Source organism: Erythrolamprus reginae, chromosome 2, assembly GCF_031021105.1.
Source record: "Erythrolamprus reginae isolate rEryReg1 chromosome 2, rEryReg1.hap1, whole genome shotgun sequence".
Lineage (NCBI taxonomy): Eukaryota > Metazoa > Chordata > Lepidosauria > Squamata > Dipsadidae > Erythrolamprus > Erythrolamprus reginae.
This window is the reverse complement of record NC_091951.1, coordinates 238,537,643-238,558,201: the sequence shown is the minus strand read 5'-3', so window position 1 is coordinate 238,558,201 and position 20,559 is coordinate 238,537,643. Positions and strand designations below refer to the sequence as shown.

At 40.2% G+C, this 20,559-nt stretch overlaps 1 protein-coding gene across 2 annotated transcripts in view; it reads left to right on the top strand.

Moving 5' to 3' along the window:
* The first annotated feature begins 77 nt into the window (after positions 1-77).
* The window catches only part of LOC139162197 (protein regulator of cytokinesis 1-like), a 41,481-nt gene continuing 20,999 nt past the window's right edge, over positions 78-20,559 (top strand). The window contains exons 1-8 of one of the 2 annotated variants that reach the window (XM_070742295.1): positions 78-263; positions 3,461-3,593; positions 8,346-8,468; positions 8,838-9,071; positions 10,407-10,583; positions 12,483-12,635; positions 12,734-12,881; positions 13,373-13,509. In XM_070742295.1, coding sequence (XP_070598396.1) covers positions 241-263; positions 3,461-3,593; positions 8,346-8,468; positions 8,838-9,071; positions 10,407-10,583; positions 12,483-12,635; positions 12,734-12,881; positions 13,373-13,509 — 1,128 coding nt within the window. In that variant the 5' untranslated portion in view covers positions 78-240. The remainder of the gene's footprint in view (positions 264-3,460; positions 3,594-8,345; positions 8,469-8,837; positions 9,072-10,406; positions 10,584-12,482; positions 12,636-12,733; positions 12,882-13,372; positions 13,510-20,559) is intronic. The other variant, XM_070742294.1, reaches the window with a different exon arrangement.

Below are 20,559 nucleotides of genomic sequence, written 5' to 3'. Positions count from 1 at the left end.
GAGCTCTACCCCCTCATTTTCTTCTCTCCCGTCGATTGGCTGCTTCCGCAGGGCCGGAAACCAGGCGCCAATGCGATGGGCCAATGATAAGGCGCGCCGGCCAAGCCTGACGCGTTATGAAACTTTTTTTCTCGAGTTTGAATTTGGGCGGCGGTGGCCGCTCGTTTGGGGTCTTTCTTTGAAATTCTTTTCCCGTTTGGCTTTCCCTTGCACCGGGAATCGGTCGCGTCGGGGCTCAGCATGGCAAAACCTCTGCGGGAAAGGTAAGAGAATGAAGAGGTCTTTTTCAGAAGCCAAGGTTGGGCCCTGATGGGGAGGGAACCGGGTCTGCCTCTGGAACGCAGAGCGGCTAGTTAGCCGGGCTTCTCGCCTCCTTTGGGAGTGAGTGGGGGGACCCCTTTGATGCGTTTCCCCCTGGTAAAAAAGCAGCCTCGGAAGTTCGATATGTCGCGATACAGCTTGACATCTTTTGACGTGCATAAACGCACCATTGTAATTTAATTTAATTTAATTTATTCGACTTCTATGCCGCCAAATCCCGTAGGATTATGCCTTACGGTCCCTGTCCTACTGTTCTATTGTCCCCTTTAATCGTTTTACTTATGTTTATGTTATATTATGTTTCCTGTAAATATTTGACAAATAAATGTGTGTGTGTGTGTGTGTGTATATATATATATATATATATATATATGTTTTCGTAGATTTTCACGGGTATATGTATGTAGATTGTTCTGAGTTCGGGTTTTGCCCTGTGTAATGTTTTGCATGTCTATGCGACGTTTCGGTGAAATCACATTCACCATCTTCAGGCTGGAGTTCCAATCTTTACAACAACACAAAGATTGGAACTCCAGCCTGAAGATGGTGAATGTGATTTCACCGAAACGTCGCATAGACATGCAAAACATTACACAGGGCAAAACCCGAACTCAGAACAATCTACATATATATATATATATATATATATATATATATATATATGTATACCGGTATATATACACACACACATATACATACATACATACATGCATGCATGCACACACACACACACATATATATATCACATGTTTTTTTGCTGAATTTGAAAATTAAGGGAGACTAGGATAGATCTATTTCGGCCTTATTTTGGCCTCATCAGCTAGCCATACCCACTGGGACTCTATGCAACATTCAAAATATTACACGGGGCAAATCCCGAATTCAGAACAATCTACATACATATACCCGTGAAAGTCTACGAAAACATATACTGTATATATGTTCACATGTTTTTGCTGATTTTTTTTAAATTAAGGGAGACTAGGATAGCGCTATTTCGGCCTTGTGTATATATATAAACAAACAAACAAATAAATAAATACAAATATGACTGGGGTTGGTTACAACTCACACCGAAAAGAGCAGCAGTATGGAGTGGGAAATTTAAGGGCGGGGGGAAGGATAGACAGGGATTTTATTTTATTTTTTAAAAAGGCAGTGGTCAGCCACTTCTATTTCGCTAACAAAACAAAACAACATGGGTGTGTCCACAAAGTCCCAGGAGTCAAACTGGATTCCAGGAGGACTTTATACTGATACAGTATATGGATTGTGGGTCCTTAAGCTACACAAAGTCATCAGGTTGCTTTGGGAAAGATGTCTTGGGACTTCCCTGTCTATCTCCCTTTGCGTATTAGGATGGTAACATTGGCTTATTTTACATCTTTGTTTCAAAACAAGGGTTTTTAATATACTACTACCACTATTATTATTACTAAGATGAATGAGATTTGTTAAACTTTTGAAGTACCAAAATAAAACGATAGGTATAACTGTACAAGTTAGAAAATGAGTATTGATGTATGAAAGGAAGATAAGATAGAACTGTGATATTTTTTTCTTTCTGGTTTAAGTATGCAGGGTTGTAAGATGTTGTAGTTATATAAGATGTGTATATATGTTTGCAGTTTTTCCCTGTTTTCTGTTTTTTTTGTTCTATGTATTGTTTTCTTTTTTGTATATGTCACAGGCGTCAGATTTTTTAAAACTTTAAATAAAAATCTTTTTGAAAATTAAAAATATAAAGAAAAAGAGTGGGGGAACTTCTGAATAGCAAAAAGCACTATTGTGTTTAATTTATCTTGTGTTATTAAACAATACGGTGTATTCCACTGTGATTTTAAAGTGAAGGAAATCTGAATATTTTTTTTTGTATTCAATGAAATTTCTAGCCCCTTTACTCCCTGAAGGACTTGTACCCTTTGAAACCTCTTTTTGATTAGGTGTTACATTTATTGTACTTTTGTACCTCTAATAACAGAAATTTTGGAGAGCTAGTTTGGCATAGAAAGTTACCAGCTGCACCTTAGGCATTGAGCCAGCTACCTGACTTTAGACTACACAATAAGGAGTTTCTCTCAGCACTGGTGGAGGGGGGGGGGAGGCAGTGTCAAAACACTACAAAAAGCTTTGCCAAAAAATTTTAAGGATTTGTCAAAGCACTTTTCAGAAATCAACAATGGACCAGAATATCTCCGAGACCGCCTCCTGCCGCACGAATCCCAGCGACCGATTAGGTCCCACAGAGTGGGCCTTCTCCGGGTCCCGTCAACTAAACAATGTCGGTTGGCGGGCCCCAGGGGAAGAGCCTTCTCTGTGGTGGCCCCGACCCTCTGGAACCAACTCCCCCCGGAGATTAGAACTGCCCCTACTCTCCTTGCCTTTCGTAAACTCCTTAAGACCCACCTGTGTCGTCAGGCATGGGGGAACTGAGACATCTCCCCCGGGCATATACAATTTATGAATGGTATGTGTGTATGTATGTGTGCTTAGAAAATGGGGTTTTTAAAATGTTTTTAGTAGAAATTTAGATTTGCTGAAATTGTCTTCTGTTATTCTGTTGTGAGCCGCCCCGAGTCTGCGGAGAGGGGCGGCATACAAATCTAAATAAATGAAATGAAAAATGAAATGAATGAAATGAAACAATGCAAGGCACACCAAGAACCCAAAATCTGGGAGCATGTTATATATTTTTTAGAAAAAGAGGGAGCACATGAATACTCAGGCTATTTGCTCAGGACCTTTAGATACATGAGTTCTTGACTTAATACAAGCATGAAATTCCTTCTACAGATTGGGTATTCTGTTTTAGTCATCTCTTAACAAGTTAGAAGCCAGGTTTGTGTCTGGCTTCTTATTCTTTCACATCATGGTCACTAGATCAGACACAAAGTTCAGTCCCTGACATTTTTTTTGGTTAAAAAAAAGAATGTATTACATTGATATACAATATTAATACTAATGTGATGCAAATGAGAAATCCGATGTAGGGAGCAGAACTGAAGAAGCTTATTGGATGAGAAGTGAAATGTCTTCAAGGAAAAACAAAGTCCTTTGGAAAAAGCACCTTTGGAAAGAAGGGCAATGCTTTCATTAAGTGTCGTCATGGCATTGAAATTACTCTTTTCTTTCTTTTTAGTGAAGTTTTGGCTTCCTCCCTGGTTAGTAGTGTGAATCATGCTCTAGGAAAACTACTCGATTTGTGGAATGAAATGGGAATTAACAAAGAGCGGCAGATGGAACGCATGCAGACTGCAAAGTCCCACATTGAGGTATGGATCAGGCTGACAGCCTTGAAATGTAAATGTCTTATGTGACAATGGATTGTATGAAACATCCAGTACCAATTCCCAGTACCCATTTTAAGGGGAAATTGTATTTTGTTGTGTGATGTTATATTGAGTATCAAATTGTGTGATGTGATATTGGCACCAAAGCACCAGAGGGCAGGACAAGAAACAATAGTTGGAAACTGTTCTGTCTGGGTCACTCCGGAAGCTATAACCAACCCAAAAAGATAAGCCAGGCACACCGTAAAATTCAAATACAGTTTTATAATGTTCAAGGAAAACGAAGCTAACAGAAAATGTCCTTACAAAGCAGGAAAACACTGGAACTCCAAATATATACACGAAGGTAATTGTCCACGCATCAATATAGGATTCTTGCTACCAAGACGAGGCTGTAGATAACAGACCTACACCTCCCACGGTTCTTCACGACTGCTGGGCCACAAGCCAGGAACAGAGACGCTGAGAAACAATGCAGGTTACAGGAACTCCAAACTGATAACACTCCACATGGCTTCAATAGCTTGCCTGCCTTATAAACCCTTCCCTGCTAATGAGGACCACACCCCAGCCCTGGTGTTTCTTATTCAATGCTGATAATAATTCCTCAATTGCTCCTTCCTTTGATCTCTGTTGCATGTCAATGACAGCTTGTGCCTCGTCACCTAATGACTCCAAGCTACTGGCAGGGGAGAGCCCCTCCCCGGGGCTCCCATGCTGTTCTTCCTCATCACATTCCTGACTGGACCCTCCCCCGTCCAAATGCTCAGCCCCCTCCTCTTCGCTGTCAGCCTCCTCTGGGCATGGAGCCAGCAGAGACACAGCTGGCCTTTGATCTGCCTCAGGCTGAACCACAACAGAAACTAATCAAAGAGAGAAGCAACTTGGAATTAAGGAGAAACTTCCTAACAGTGAGAACAATTAACAGCGTGGAACAGTGTGTCTTCAAAAATTGTGGGCACTCCATCACTGGAGATTTTCAAGAAGAGACTAGAGTAGACAGTCGGTTGTCTGAAATGGTACAGGTTCTGTAGCTTGAGCATGGAGCTGGACTAGAAATTCAAGGTCCCTTCCAAATTCTATTCTATTCTTTATTTTATTCTCTATTCTCTGTTCCTATATTTTTATTTCTATTTGTTAGTCCATTAGAATTTCTGGTTTCATTGAAGTAAAATGGGGGGTTAGGTTACAGGCAGGCTGCCTAAGATTCATGATAAGTTATGATTATCCCAAAATAACCATTTTTAGCACCATAATTTTGAAACACAGCAGAATGCTCCCAAAATCTAGTATACCCCACATACCTTGGAAATGTCACAACATCAGTAGAACATGGCAATTTATTTATTTATTTATTCATTCATTTTTTTAAAATGCCGCCTTTCTCCTTAGACTCAGGGCGGCTTACAACATATTAGCAATAGCACTTTGTAACAGAGGCAGCATAGTGCCCCCACAATCCAGGTCCTCGTTTTATTCACCTCGGAAGGATGAAAGGCTGAGTCAACCTTGAGCCGGTGGTGAGATTTGAACTGCTGACCTGCAGATCTAGCAGTCAGTTTTTGTGACCTGCAGTACTGCACTCTACCCACTACGCCACCTCAGCTCATTGCAATACTTTGGGGCCTCAAATATGTAAAGTTGCTGACTCAGACAAACAATTTGTAAGAGCTGTGAAAAGTAGGTGGATAATGCCACATAAAATTTCTGAAATGTATAACATGCTTGGAGAACAAACTATTCTGCATAATTCTATCCTCCTAATGATAAAAATGCAGGCTTTTCAGAGATTTTGAAACTAGAAATGAAAAGCTACTTGGTGGGAAGATAATAGGAAAAAAATATAAGAGTGTCTGAAATCTTTGAAATACAGCAAGCTGTAGTAGGGGCACCTTATCAAATTCTCTACTTTTTTCCTATTCCTTTTTTTTCTTGAGAATTTCTGTGCAAAGAAACTTTTTGCAATTTTTATGGAAAATATGTTTGCAAAGGTTTGATGCTGCATTGAAATAAAAATAGCATTTTTATTTTTGTAAAAGCTTAGGGGTTTTGGAGAGGGGTTTGTTGCTCTAAGGTATATTGTGCTTCAAGTAAAATTCACTTGTTCTTTCACTTTTGAAATGTGTGAAAAATATTCATGTGCTTAGGACAGTGTTTCCCAACCGTGGCAACTTGGGGAATTCTGGGAGTTGAAGTCCAGATATCTTCAAGTTGCCAAGGTTGGGAAACACTGGCTTAGGACAGCTACTTAAAACCTGAAAAGGTGATATTTGAAAGATGCATTGTCCGCTGCATCTCTCTAACTAGGGGTGGGTTCCAACTTACCTTCCTGCCTGTTCGCTCCCTCTCGTGCTGTATGGGTGCGCCTCGTGGGTGTGCCAGCTTTGCACATGTGTAACAAAAAAATTGGGGGGGGGCAGAAAGCCGGAATAAAGATGACAACCGAATGCACTCGGCTTCTGTGCATGCTCAGAAGGATTTTTTAAAAAAATTCAGAAAAAGGATGGTAGTGCCAATGGACCGGTACTGACCGATCCGGTTTGGTGATGTCATCATGATGTCCCCAGCGGATGTCTGCTAGTTCAGGCAAACTGGTACTTTTCAGTACCAGTTTTCAGTACAGCAATTTTCCCTCCTGCAAAATAAATTGCTCAAGGGAAGAGGTGTGTATCTTTAAAATCAATAAGTTAATGCAAGTATTAACCAGTAATGCAAATCTCTGAGTAACTGCCACTTTAATATAATTTAGATGTACATTACAAGAGATAGAAAAATCCCCAGAATTTTATCTTTTAGGCATAGCTAAGCAGAAATATAAAAAAGATATTTTTTAATTTAGTTGTACATATTTTAACAGCTGCCAGAATAGTTTATGCACAAAATTGGAAAGGGGAAAATGTTCCCAAAAAAGAAGACGTAGTTAAAAAAAAATTGGATTTTGCAGAGATGGATATGATGACAAGAAGGCTGAATGACCAAGAAGAATCCGAATTTTATATTATTTGGAATAAAGTTTATAAATGGATAGACAAAAATAAAAATTAAGGTTATGAGAAATGCATGAATGTATTAAAATGATATTAGAATTTTTTGTTGGGTTTTTTTAATTAACTTAATTTTATGTTTATTAGAATGTGTAAACAAAATTTTTCTTTTCATCTAGATTACTATGTTGACTTAATGATTTAAGAATTGATTCTTTTTTCTGTATTAAAAATTGACTTCAAGAAGAGAGGGGTAATTGTAACCAGTGTTGTCTCTAATTTTTTTGGGGGTGGGCGGAAAAGTATAGTGTATGAGCGGCAGTCCCTTCGGGACTGGGCAGCACAGAAATAATAATAAAATTTCCCTCTCGGCTTCTGGGCAGGTTTGGAAAACTCTGAGTTGATGATGATTTTTAAGTGAGCGATTGCTCACTGCTCAGCTTAGAGGGAACTATGATTGTAACCCCCATTATGTGCTTAAATGTTTGTGAATCTGTTTTTTTATGGAAAATTAATAAAATATTTTTACTTTATTTTTACTTTATTTTACTAAAAATATATATAATTTAGATGGAAGTACAGTGATACCTCGTCTTACAAACACCTCATCATACAAACTTTTCGAGATACAAACCCAGGGTTTAAGATTTTTTTTGCCTCTTCTTACAAACTATTTTCACCTTACAAACCCACCGCCACCGCTGGGATGCCCCACCTCCGGACTTCCATTGCCAGCAAAGCACCCATTTTTGCGCTGCTGGGATTCCCCTGAGGCTCCCCTCCATGAGAAACCCCACCTCCAGACTTCCATGTTTTTGTGATGCTGCAGGGGAATCCCAGCAGGGGAATCCAGCAGCGCAAAAATGGGCACTTTGCTGGCAACGGAAGTCCGGAGGTGGGGTTTCCCAGCGAGGGGAGCCTCAGCAAAATCGCAGCATCGCAAAAACACAGCGGTCTGGAGGTGGGGTTTCGAGGACTTCGGTGTTTTTGCAATTTTGCGATTTCACTGATGCTCCCTTCGCTGGGAAACCCCACCTCTGGACTTCCGTTGCCAGCGAAGCACTCTTTTTTGCGATGCTGGGATTCCCCCGCAGCATCACAAAAACACAGAAGTCCGGAGGTGGGGTTTCCCATGGAGGGGAGCCTCAGGGGAATCCCAGCAGCGCAAAAACGGGCGCTTCGGCTGGCAAAAGGTGTGAATTTTGGGCTTGCACGCATTAATCGCTTTTCCATTGATTCCTATGGGAAACATTGTTTTATCTTACAAACTTTTCACCTTAAGAACCTCGTCCCAGAACCAATTAAGTTTGTAAGACAAGGTATCACTGTATTATAAACTAAAAGCCTACTAATCAATTATAGGTACTTGGTTGTTCACTTTTTAGTAAGTCATTTCATCTTCCAGATGTATGCCTCTGATTGCAACATTTGGTTTGTAACAGGGAGATAGGGAGGACCAGTTTTGACTATTCTCTGTTTTGCTCTCATGCACTACATTTGTTTTCATTGAAACCATGTGGAAATGGCATGAGGGATACAGAGAAGAGTCAGAAACTCTTCATTCCATTCGTGAAATGAAAGCCTTGATTGACAACAATCTGATACATTTTTTGACTGCCCCTAGACACATATCAATATTGGGCTAATGGACATAGGCTTTATTTTAGCTATGGATTCTGATCAAATAAGCAGTTCAAGAGTTAGAATAGTGGGAAACCTATGCTGACATGTTTTTATGGGTTTTGGACAGGATCTATTGAATGACATGATTGAGGAAGAGAACATTTGGAAACAAAAAATTGAAAATGACATTATAATTCAGAAAAATCAGCTGAATGTAATCAGAGACCAACTTGGTCTGGACCCTTACAAGGTAAGTTCTCGGCTGCTAATCGTTCCCAACAACAGAAAGCTAAAGTGATATTAAGCTGCCATAAATTACTTTTATTTATAATTTCATCTTAGCACAATTCTGTATATACCATTTCATTTATATTTTACTATCTGTGATAGAATACATGGAATCTGTATATTATCAAAAATAGAATTTTATCCAATATATGATACATGTTTTGAAAATGTCCAGTGTTCATTTCTAGTATTTTTATACTGTAATTTTTTTTCATCCAAAGAGTGAAATGGAATCTGTTGGAAATTAAGTTGGTTTTTATTATAATGACTTTGCAGAAAATTTTAAAATGACCTGTTCACCCAACCTGCCTCTTAATCTCTAACTTTACAGGTTGATGATGGGTTACGTATCCTTCAATTAGAGAAGGAATATCGTCTGGCTTTAGACAGTGCTCTTAAAGAAAAAGAGGAGAGGCTGGAGAAGTTAACACAGCTACAGCGAGAAGATCAGGCATTATGTACAGAACTTTGTGTAGCCCCTTATTACATCCCTACTGGCAGTATTCCGAGTAACACAGAGCTGGAAAAAATAAAGGAACATATAACAGATCTTCTGACAGTAAAGGTATGGTACTAATTTATATCTCTTTGTTAGCAAGTCAGACACTGCAGTAAAAAAATAAGCTAAATGAATATTCTGCTTCTTTGAGCAAAAAAAAGCATTGTGAGATCTCTCTGTTTTGCATCCCATCTGCAATGAAAAATCCTATAAAGTTTGCTGCCGGAAGATACACTTTGACTTCCATCCAGATTTATTTATTTATTTATTATATTTGTATGCCGCCCCTCTCCGTAGACTCGGGGCGGCTCACAACAGCAATAGAACAATTTATAACAAATGTAATAATTTAAAAGAAACACTAAAAGCCCCATTATTAAAAGCAAACATACACACAAACATACCATACATGACTGTATAGGCCCGGCGGAGATGTTTCAATTCCCCCATGCCTGACGGCAAAGGTGGGTTTTAAGGAGTTTATAAATGGCGAGGAGGGTGGGGGCAGTTCTAATCTCTGGGGGGAGCTAGTTCCAGAGGGTCAGGGCCGCCACAGAGAAGGCTCTTCCCCTGGGTCCCGCCAAACGGCATTGTTTAGTTGACAGGGCCTGGAGAAGGCCAACTCTGTGGGACCTAATCGGTCGCTGGGATTCGTGCGGCAGAAGGCGGTCCCGGAGATATTCTGGCCCGATGCCATGAAGGGCTTTATAGGTCATAACCAACACTGCAAATAATTTGTAATCAATTAAGAATGAAATGGACAAATATGCCCAGATTCTATTTTATGATTGATGGAAAGTCAACTAATGTTACTCTCTTGTAGGGAGAGTTTTTCTGAATATCTTCAGGGTGGTAGCTCCCTAGCTGGACTATAAGTGATTTATTTATCCAATTTATATGCCCCCCCCCATCCCACATAGCTGGGTAGCTTACAATAAAACCAACAATATACAAAAACCAAGTAAAACAAATATAAATAAAATGATGACAGAACACATTAGAATATTATGCATGATGCAGCCATTACATGGAGTCATTGTTGGCACAAAATCCCTAAGTTTGTTGAAACAGCCATCTTTTAAGGGAACTGTCTATCTTCCATGGTATTCCATGGCCTGGCTTATATAAGCCAACAGGACTGGCTTGCTCCAGGCCCTTTTGATCAATCAATCAAATTATCTTTTAAGAGCCAGGAAACATATCTTCTCTGCTAGAGTCCCTGCCCATCTTGTTTACTCTTGTATTTCTTATTTATCATGTTGTTGTTTTTTCTCATTAATATTGTTTTTTATATCTTTTATGATATTGTAAATTGGGCAGATTCTAAATTGTGTAAAAATTGAATAAAATAAACTCTTAAATTTGACATGTTTAAACTATTTGAGTTATTTATTTGAACAGGAAAAAAGATTAGAAGAGCTACATTATCTGAGAAGAGAGATTAAACAATATAGTAAGGAAATTGGGCTCGCACCGGATGGAACACTGGAAAATAATATGTTATGTGACCATGAGGAAGAAGGATATATTTGTCTTACAAAAAAGCACCTTGATGATCTCCAACAGCTTGTCCATCAGGTTGGGCTTCCTGTGTAAAAGATCCAATTCTATGAATGAAATGATTACTGGAATAATTAACTTGCAATATTGTTTAAAGTTATACTACATAAAAAACAAGGAAGGTTCCAAAATGAAAGCATCTCAACTTTTCTTGGTGCATAGCATTTATAGCATGTAGGGTATCTGTCTACTGCAACATTACATAACTTGAGGGCTGGTGCTAAGGATGATGCTAAATCAAATTTTTAATTAATTTAATTAGTGTTTCCTTTAGTTCAGGCTCATCTTTTGCATCTTAATATCAGCAGCCTTTGCAAATGATTGATAAGGTTAAGATTATGCCTATTAAAAATTATTTATAGTGTTCCCTCGATTTTCGCAGGTTCGAACTTCACGAATAGCCTATACCACGGTTTTTCAAAAAATATTAATTAAAAAATACTTCACGGTTTTCCCCCTATACCACGGTTTTTCCCACCCGATGACATCATATGTCATCGCCAAACTAATCATTTTTGCAAATAAATAACAAAAAAATTTTATTGTTCATAAATAATTATGTTTATAAATATCAGGATCACTAAGTGTCTTATTCAATGGTGAGTACCGGTATTAATGGTGAGTAAATGGTTGTTAAGGGAATGGAAAATGGTAATTTAGTGGTTTAAAGTGTTAAGGGATGGCTTGTGATACTGTCCATAACCAAAAATTGTGTATTTACTTCCACATCTCTACTTTGCGGAAATTTGACTTTTGCGGGCGGTCTCAGAACGCATCCCCGCGAAAATCGAGGGAACACTGTAATAGCATTTTAGTTATTGTGTTGTACATTCTTTTACAATTTTTAGGAGGCATTCGTGTGTATACATAGAAAGAGAGAGATTATGTTCCAGTAGCGACAGAAACATTTGCCTCTTTTTCTATTGACTCCTAAATATATTGACTTACCTAGACAGCCTGGGTTCTATGTTGTATCTGACTTGCTTTGCCCTTTAGGCTACTATTTACAGAGAAACACTTTCCGTTTTTATTTATTTGTACACTATCTTTATTATTTTCACAAATAACTCAAGGTTGTGAACTATACAACACTTTCTCCTTATATTTTTCCTACAACAACAACTCTGCAAAGTGAGTTTGGCTGTGAGAGACGACTGACCGAAAGTCACTCAGCCGACTTTTTACGGCTAAAGTGGGATTAAACACTAGACCAAACTCTTAGTTTTTCCATTCTTTTGTATATACAGTGATACCTCGTCTTATGAACCCCTCTTCATACGAACTTTTCATGATACGAACCCAGTGTTTAAGATTTTTTTGCCTCTTATTCTGAACTATTTTCACCTTACAAACCCGAGCAGCCGCCGGGATTTCCCTGAGGCTCCTCGATTCCCTTCATTTTTGCCAGCGATGCTTTGAATCCCAGCGACAAACTCCCCCCTTTCAAACTGCATGGGGAAAAGACTTATGGAGCTCAAGAGAGGAGAAAGGTGTGGGAGAAATGAGCAGAACGGGGTGGGCAAAAACGGGAGCGACCCATGGAGCTCAAGAGGAGAAAGGTGTGGGGAAAATGAGCAGAACGGGGTGGGCAAAAACAGGAGGGAAAGACCCATGGAGCTCAAGAGAGGCTCTTTTCGCCTTGCTTCGTTGGGACTGCCACCTCTTGCCACCTCTCGCTGTCCCTCCCCCCACTCCTTCGCCTCAGCTTAGTCTGCCCCCCCCCCCCCGCTTTTTTTTTTTAAGCCTTAATGTTTTGGATTTTCCTAATGGGCTTGCACGCATTATTGGCTTTTCCATTGATTCCTATGGGAAACATTGTTTCATCTTACAAACTTTTCACCTTACAAATCTCCTCCTGGAACCAATTAAGTTCGTAAGATGAGGTATTACTGTACTTAGTTGAGTGTGTCTCTTTAGTTGCACAAGAAGAAGGAGTCTCTGATGGCCGCCAAGGACAGCCTGATGAAACAAGTTCAACTCCTCTGGGAAAGGCTTCAGTGGCCACAAGAAAAGCAAGAACGATTCATGGAAACGATCAGTCAGTCTTCCATCTGTGAAGCCAAGAATATGGTAATTTTGATGTTTCCCTCCATTTACTAACATGAATGTGGTGGGTGAAGTATATTTTGTAACCATCACAAATAATGGTTTTGTTTTGTTTTCATTAGTGGGAAGAAGAATTACAAAGACTGGAAGAGGTGAAGAAGGAGAAAATTAAAGAAATAGTTTTGTATGTCCGGCAAGATCTTGAGAGCTATTGGCAGAAATGCTTTTATACTGATGAACAAAAAGCTGCGTTTCAGCCATTTTATGATGGTAATTCATTGCAGCATATGTTTATAAATTCAAAATGTAATTATTGTTTGCTTTACGCATGAGAAGTCCCATACTTGAAAGTAAATAAGGGCTTTTTGTCATGCAGAAGAGATGGGAAGGCAGGAGCTACAAAGATGGGTTTGAAAGCAGAGGGAGAAACTTTACATTTCCTGTTGGCTTCCCCATTGTCTTGTGGAGAGTTGGCAGGAAACATGAAATCATGATGACTGCAGCTAGCTGCGATGGTATAAAGTACCCAGATCACAGATATGTAAGTGGGAATGCTACAGCATCCAGAACTCTGATGACTGGTTGTAGGTCTTCCCATTTCAGAAGGGTCATAATTTTGAAATGCAACCCAAGAATTATCAGTATTGTTTATTGGAATAATGGGATAAATGTTTAAGTTTTCTGGGTTCAGTCAAAATGAATGTGTTTTGTCTCTCTCTCTCTTTTGGCTATGTTTAATGAAAGTTTTCTGATTTACATAGACAATTTCTCAGAAGAATTGTTAAAACATCACGATGAAGAAGCATCCAAAGTAAAAATGATTTATGAGGAAGCCAAGTGTATTTATGAGAGTGTTCATAAATGGGAGGCCGTTCTGGACCACTTCATTGAATTGGAGGTAATTGTTCTCCATAGCTTACCATCTTTTTAATTGCCTGGGATAATTTATTATTTTTAATTTTTTTACAGCAAATACTATTTTCTGATATGAGTTAGAACAGCGTATTTGCCCAGTGCTAGTATTTTCCAAAAGGGTTATAATATCTCCCCATTGTCCCCAGAAAAACAGATTTGGAGAATGCCAACCTGGTAAGCCGAATGAGAAGAAACTTATTTGGTTTTTAAAATGTACATGCTAGGAAAAGGTTGCTATAACTGTAATGATAAAATCCATGATAAAAAAATAATTGGCTTTTTGCCATGATCAATGAAGCTGATTTCAGTATCCGATTATTGATTTTATTCTTTATAACTGCAAATTTTAATAGACTGAATGAAGAAATCCAACTCTAAATTTCAATCAGAAATTTGAGAAATTATCTTTCTCAAAGCTTATTTGAGAAATTAGCTTATTTGAGAAATTATCTAGAAACCTACAGCCCCCCCACCCCCAAGCATACCTAAAACTGATTCAGGTACAATGCAAGCAGTGATTGTAAGAGAAGAACAGACAACTGAGAAGGGGTGTGTAATGAAGCACATCATCAGCTAAGAATCATTACATTCCTATAATGATTAATGTCAGGTGCAAAGAGTCAGGACCATCCGTTAGGTTGCAGAATAGAAGGCTTGTTCAGATTTATACACAAGAATCTTGTCAACTAAAATTCAACACTAAATTGGTGGTAGATAAGGGTCAGCAGAATTCAGAAAGCATTGGTGTTGGACCAGTTTTGGGAATGTAACAACTGTAATCTGAAGGTGTGTGTGTGTGTGTTTTTTAATTAGGAGGTAACTATATTTTGTTTTTGTTTTTTATTTATTTATTTGTTTGTTTATTTATTTATTTATTTATTTTGTCCAATACACAATGAGGGTTTTAGTGGGTATACAGTGATCCCTCGATTATCGCGAGGGTTCCGTTCCAAGACCCCTCGCGATAATCGATTTTTCGCGATGTAGGGTTGCGGAAGTAAAAACACCATCTGCGCATGCGCGCCCTTTTTCCATGGCCGCGCATGCGCAGATGGTGGAGTTTGCGTGGGCGGCGGGGAAACCCGGATCTTCGTCTGCTCGCTGCTGCTGCGGCCGCCCAGCAGCTGATCTGCTCGGCAGCAGCAGCGAGGAGCCGAATCGGGCTTTCCCCTTTGCGTGGGCGGCGGGGAAACCCCGATCTTCGTCTGCTCGCTGCTGCTGCGGCCGCCCAGCAGCTGATCTGCTCGGCGGCAGCAGCGAGGAGCCGAATTGGGCTTTCCCCTTTGTGTGGGCGGTGGGGAAACCCCGATCTTCGTCTGCTCGCTGCTGCTGCGGCCGCCCAGCAGCTGATCTGCTCGGCGGCATCAGCGAGGAGCCGAATCGGGTTTTCCCCTTTGCGTGGGCGGCGGGGAAACCCGGATCTTTGTCTGCTCGCTGCTGCTGCAGCAGCAGCGAGCAGACGAAGATCCGGGTTTCCTCGCCGCCCACGCAAAGGGGAAACCCCGGCTCCTCGCTGATGCCCCCGCTCGCCCGCCCGCCGCCCGCCAGCAAGAGGGGGAGAGATAGAGAAAGAGAGAGAAGGAAAGAAAGAGATGAGAGAGGGAGGAAGAGAGTGTGAGAGAGGAAGAAGCAAGATAGAGAAAGAGAGAGAGAAAGAAAGATGAGAAAGGAAGGAAGAGAGTGACGTCATCGGGTGGGAAAAATCGCGATATAGCGTTTCGCGAAGATCGAGATCGCGAAACTCGAGGGATCACTGTATATCTATATACACATAGTAAAATACATGATGATGGTTATAGAGGAGATACTCATAGTAAAATATATCTAAGAAAGAATAGAAAAGACACATTCATATTTTAAAAATAATATTATTAGGAAAGCATTGATAGAAGTATGGAATGAAATAAAGAAAAATCATTTTTTAGTAATGCCAGAATGGGTATCACCCATTGAAGCTATTACACACCCGAATCTTAAAGAAAAAGGTAAGAGTTGGAAATAAAGGGATTTGTTAGATGATAAATTTAAATTAAGAACAAAACAAGAATTATATGACTTAGGTATTGACTTGGACTGGTGGCAATATATACAGATTAGTGACAATATATACAGATTAGTTCGAGATATCAAACAGATGTAAAGATTTATATTTAAAAAAAAGAAAATAACGTACTGAGTAAATTATTATTTCAAAATTATTCAAAAACAATTGGAAATGTATAGAACGATAGGTTGGATATTGAAAGACAATATGATTAGTTGGTGCAAAAATTTAGGCAAAGAGATAGATTTAGATACATGGGGAAAAGTATGGATGTATAATTGGAAAATAACAAAATCAATTTCCTTTAAAGAAAATCAAATTAAGATGTTTTATAGATGGCACCTTCCACCGTATAGAATTTCTAAAATGTTTCCGTCTGTATCGCCTATTTGTTGGAAATGTAAAAAAGAAATTGGTACATATTATCATGCGTGGTGGACATGTCCTGAGACAAAAATATTTTGGAACAAAGTAGAGAATTGGATAAATGAAATAACAAAGGAAAAGATTAAAAAATCTCCTGAATTGTTTTTATTGAGTATTTCAAATACAAAGTATAAAAAGAAATTTATTATCTAATAATACATATTGGTTGCGGCACGAATAGTATTCGCACAGAAATGGAAAGAAAATACAATACCAAAAGATACTGAAGTATTTAAAAAAATTATAGAATGTGCAGAACTAGATATGATGACTAAAAGTTTAAATAATCAAACTGAAACAGAATATTATAAAATATGGGATAAAGTATATGATTGGTGGAATTTTAAAAATTGTATTAATAATTAACTATAATATAGAATGAAATATTAAATAGTATTACTAATAACTTGTTTCTCTTTTTTCTGTTTGTATAAGCATAGAATATTTTAAAATGTAAAAAAGTTTAATTAATAAGTTTAATATCGAAAATATAGAGTTAAAATTAACAAGAATGTAACTTACATGTATGACATTTCTGCTTTGATCTGATTAGAGTTAGGATTTTTTCTATTTTTGTATTAGTTAGACTTCTACGACAAGAGGAGCAATGGTAGCTCCTTAAATGTTTAGTGTTGTATGTCCTTGTTTGTCCTTTTGAAAATTCAATTTAAAAAAAAGAATAGAAAAGAAGATATAGTAATAGAACATATCAATGAAAGAATAGAAGAAGAGATATAGGAATAGAAGAAAGGTATAGGAGATATAGGAGAGCAATAGGACAGGGGACGGAAGGCACTCTAGTCTAGTGCACTTGTACTCTCCCCTTACTGACCTCTTAGGAATCTGGGTAGGTCAACCGTAGATAATCTAAGGGTAAAGTGTTGGGGGTTTGGGGATGACACTATGGAGTCTGGTAATGAGTTCCATGCTTCGACAACTCGGTTACTGAAGTCATATTTTTTACAGTCAAGTTTGGAGTGGTTAATATTAAGTTTAAATCTGTTGTGTGCTCTTGTGTTGTTGTGGTTGAAGCTGAAGTAGTTGCCGACAGGCAGGACATTGCAGCATATGATCTTGTGGGCAATACTTAGATTTGTTTAAGGTGTCTTAGTTCTAAGCTTTCTAGGCCCAGAATTGAAAGTCTAGTCTCGTAGGGTATTCTATTTCGAGTGGAAGAGTGAAGGGCTCTTCTGGTGAAGTATTTTTGGACATTTTCAAGTGTGTTAATGTCTGAGATATGGGTTCCAAACAGATGAGCTGTATTCGAGGATGGGTCTGGCAAAAGTTTTGTAAGCTCTGGTAAGTAGTGTGAGATTGCCAGAGCAGAAGCTACGTAGGATTAGGTTTACAACTCTTGAAGCCTTCTTGGCTATATTGTTGCAGTGGGCTTTGGCACTTAAATCTTTTGTTATTTGTCTTTAACCGAGTGGAGATTATCTGTGATAATTTGATTATTCAGTTTGTATTTGGAGTTCAGTTTCTTCTTCCCAATGTGTAGGACAGAGCATTTGCTGGTTGAAGACATTTTGCTTCTCACCCAAGAAGCTTCTTCAACTGACTGGATGGTGGGGAATGGAAAGATTTATATTCCTTGTGGACAGCTGAACATTTGCATTCTTTCAGAAAGTCATTGCGGCCACTTGGAGTAGTACAAATGGAGGTGGAGTCTTCTTGCAACTGCTGAAAGGACTGATTTGAAGACTCCACACTTATTTGCATTACTCAGGTGACTCTGAGGATGCTGATAAACCTCCAAGTGGCCTCAATGGCTCTCTAAAAAAAGAATGCAAATGATCAGCTATCTGCAGAAATATAAATCCTACCATTCCCCACCACCCAGTCAGAGCTGAAAAAGCTTCTTGGATGAGAAGCAAAACATCTTCAAAGAAAAACAAAAAAAAATCCAGTTGCCTCTTGAAAAAAACACCTTTGGGCCAACCATGACCTGGATGACTGAGAATCTTCATAGATATTTAACTCTAAGCTAATAACACATTTAACTCTGCACTGCCATCCCCAGCTCTGCCTTCTCTTCTACAGTCCTTGGGTTATGAATGAGTTTTATTCCCTAACTCAGTCTTTAACCAGAATATATATATTTAAGTCAAAACTCCTACTTACAGATGGGTTTCCAATTACTAAAAATGGCAGAAGTCATTCTACTTTCTGTAGCCAATGAAGCGCTAAACATACTCAATGCTTTCAAGGACTGCTGTATATGAAAACATGCAGCCTCAGCTGTTCCTCAAAGTATTGTGTAGCTTCAATGCTTTGCTCAAGAAAAGAGAAATTTTACCTATAGATATTATTTATTTATTTATTTGTTTGTTTATTTAGTTATTAGATTTGTATGCCGCCCCTCTCCGTAGACTCAGGGCGGCTCACAACAGCAATAGAACAATTTATAACAAATCTAATAATTTAAAAACATTTTAAAACCCCCATTATTAATCCGACATACATACATACAAACATTCCATACATAAATTGTATAGGCCCGTGGGAAATATCTCAATTCCCCCATGCCTGGCGGCAACGGTGGGTTTTAAGAGGTTTACGGAAGGCAAGGAGGGTGGGGCAGTTCTAATCTCCGGGGGGAGCTGGTTCCAGAGAGTCGGGGCCGCCACAGAGAAGGCTCTTCCCCTGGGACCCGCCAACCGACATTGTTTAGTCGACGGGACCCAGAGAAGGCCAACTCTGTGGGACCTAATCGGTTAACTTGGGGGGCTGCCTGTATCTAAATTGGGGAAAATTATTAATCTAGAAATATGATTCTTTGTTACACTAGTATTTACCTCACCCATTTGATCTAATATTCCAAATTGCAGAGAGAATCATTGTAACGACTTCAACAATGTAAAACTGCCTAGTCACTGTGAATAGGCAGATTGTAATGTAATCTAATTGTCTGACAAAAATATACAGTACAGTAATACCTCATGATACGAACTTAATTGGTGCAAGGAGGAGGTTCGTAAGACGAAAAGTTCGTAAGACGAAACATTGTTTCCCATAGGAAACAATGTAAAGTCAATTAATCCGTGCAACCAAAAAACCCCCCGCAAAAAAACGGCTTTCCGGCTGTTTTAAAAGGTGACAGCCGGCCTAGGGGGCTTCCCAGCACCCCCCCGAACCCGGGTTCGGGGTTCGGGGGGTGCTGGCAAGCCCCCCAGGCCGGCTGCGACATTTTAAAACACCCGCGCCGCTTCGCAGCTGTCTCCTGAAGCCGAATGCGGAAGTTCGGCTTTGCCGTTCGGCTTCAGGAGACAGCTGCGAAGCGACGCGGCTCTTTTAAAAGGTCGCAGCTGGCCTGGGGGGCGTGCTAGCACCCCCCGAACCCGGGTTCGGGGGGGTGCTGGCAAGCCCCCCAGGCCGGCTACGACCTTTGAAAACACCCGCGCCGCTTCCCATCTGCCGGCCTGGGGGGCTTGACAGCACCCCCCCGAACCCCGAACCCGGGTTCGGGGGGGTGCTGGCAAGCCCCCCAGGCCGGCTGCGACCTTTTAAAACACCCGCGCCGCTTCCCATCTGTCTCCTGAAGCCGAACGGCAAAGCCGAACTTCCGCGTTCGGCTTCAGGAGACAGCTGCGAAGCGGCGCGGCTCTTTTAAAAGGTCGCAGCCAGCCTGGGGGGCTTGCCAGCACCCCCCCGAACCCCGAACTTTTGCCGAACTTCCGGGTTCGGGGTTCGGGGGGGTGCTGGCAAGCCCCCCAGGCCAGCTGTGACCTTTTAAAACACCCGCGCCACTTCGCAGCTGTCTCCTGAAGCCGAACGCTAAAGCCGAACTTCCGCGTTCGGCTTCGGGAGATAGCTACGAAGCGGCGTGGGTGTTTTAAAAGGTTGCAGCCGGCCTGGGGGGGCTTCCCAGCACCCCCCCGAACCCCGAACTTTTGCCGAACTTCAGAGTATAAGACACACTTCCCCTTATCCCTGAAGGAGGGTGGAAATGTATGTCAGCGTTCCAACTAACATCTAAATTTAAATCAGTATTTCCAATGCAAATACTTCCTGAAAGTTTCAATTTATTCTTAGAGCCATCTTGGCACGTCTCTGGGGAAACCTAATGGGGCTCTAATTTCCCCCGGATTTCTATTTCCAGGTTATAGGTCACTCTGCTGTCCCACACTCACAAGTTCATCACATGGACCTCTGATCTTCTGCCACTGGGTCCATACACGCCCATCTTCTTCCAGGCCGTTGCTGACAAAATATGACCTTGAAACTCTAAAAGGAATTTATTTTGTCTACTTCTAACTCCTCATGCAACCACCCCTCCCACTTCCCACAGCAAGAAACAATTTTAAAAGAACATAGTATAATGTGGCTTAGGCCTGACAATGTTGTTGTGTCTTTATACACAGAATACGTATAGCCATTTTTTGCCTCTGGAAACCCTGCCACATGCACCCTTTTTTTGGTAAAAAACAGGCCTGTTTGGTCCCGAAAACGGAGCGCAGACGGTTTGGGAGGCTTGGATATTGCTCCTGGGGGCTTGGGAGGGCAAAAACGCAATGCACGAGTGGTTTGGGAGGTGAAAAAAGGGCCCATTTTTAGCAAACATGG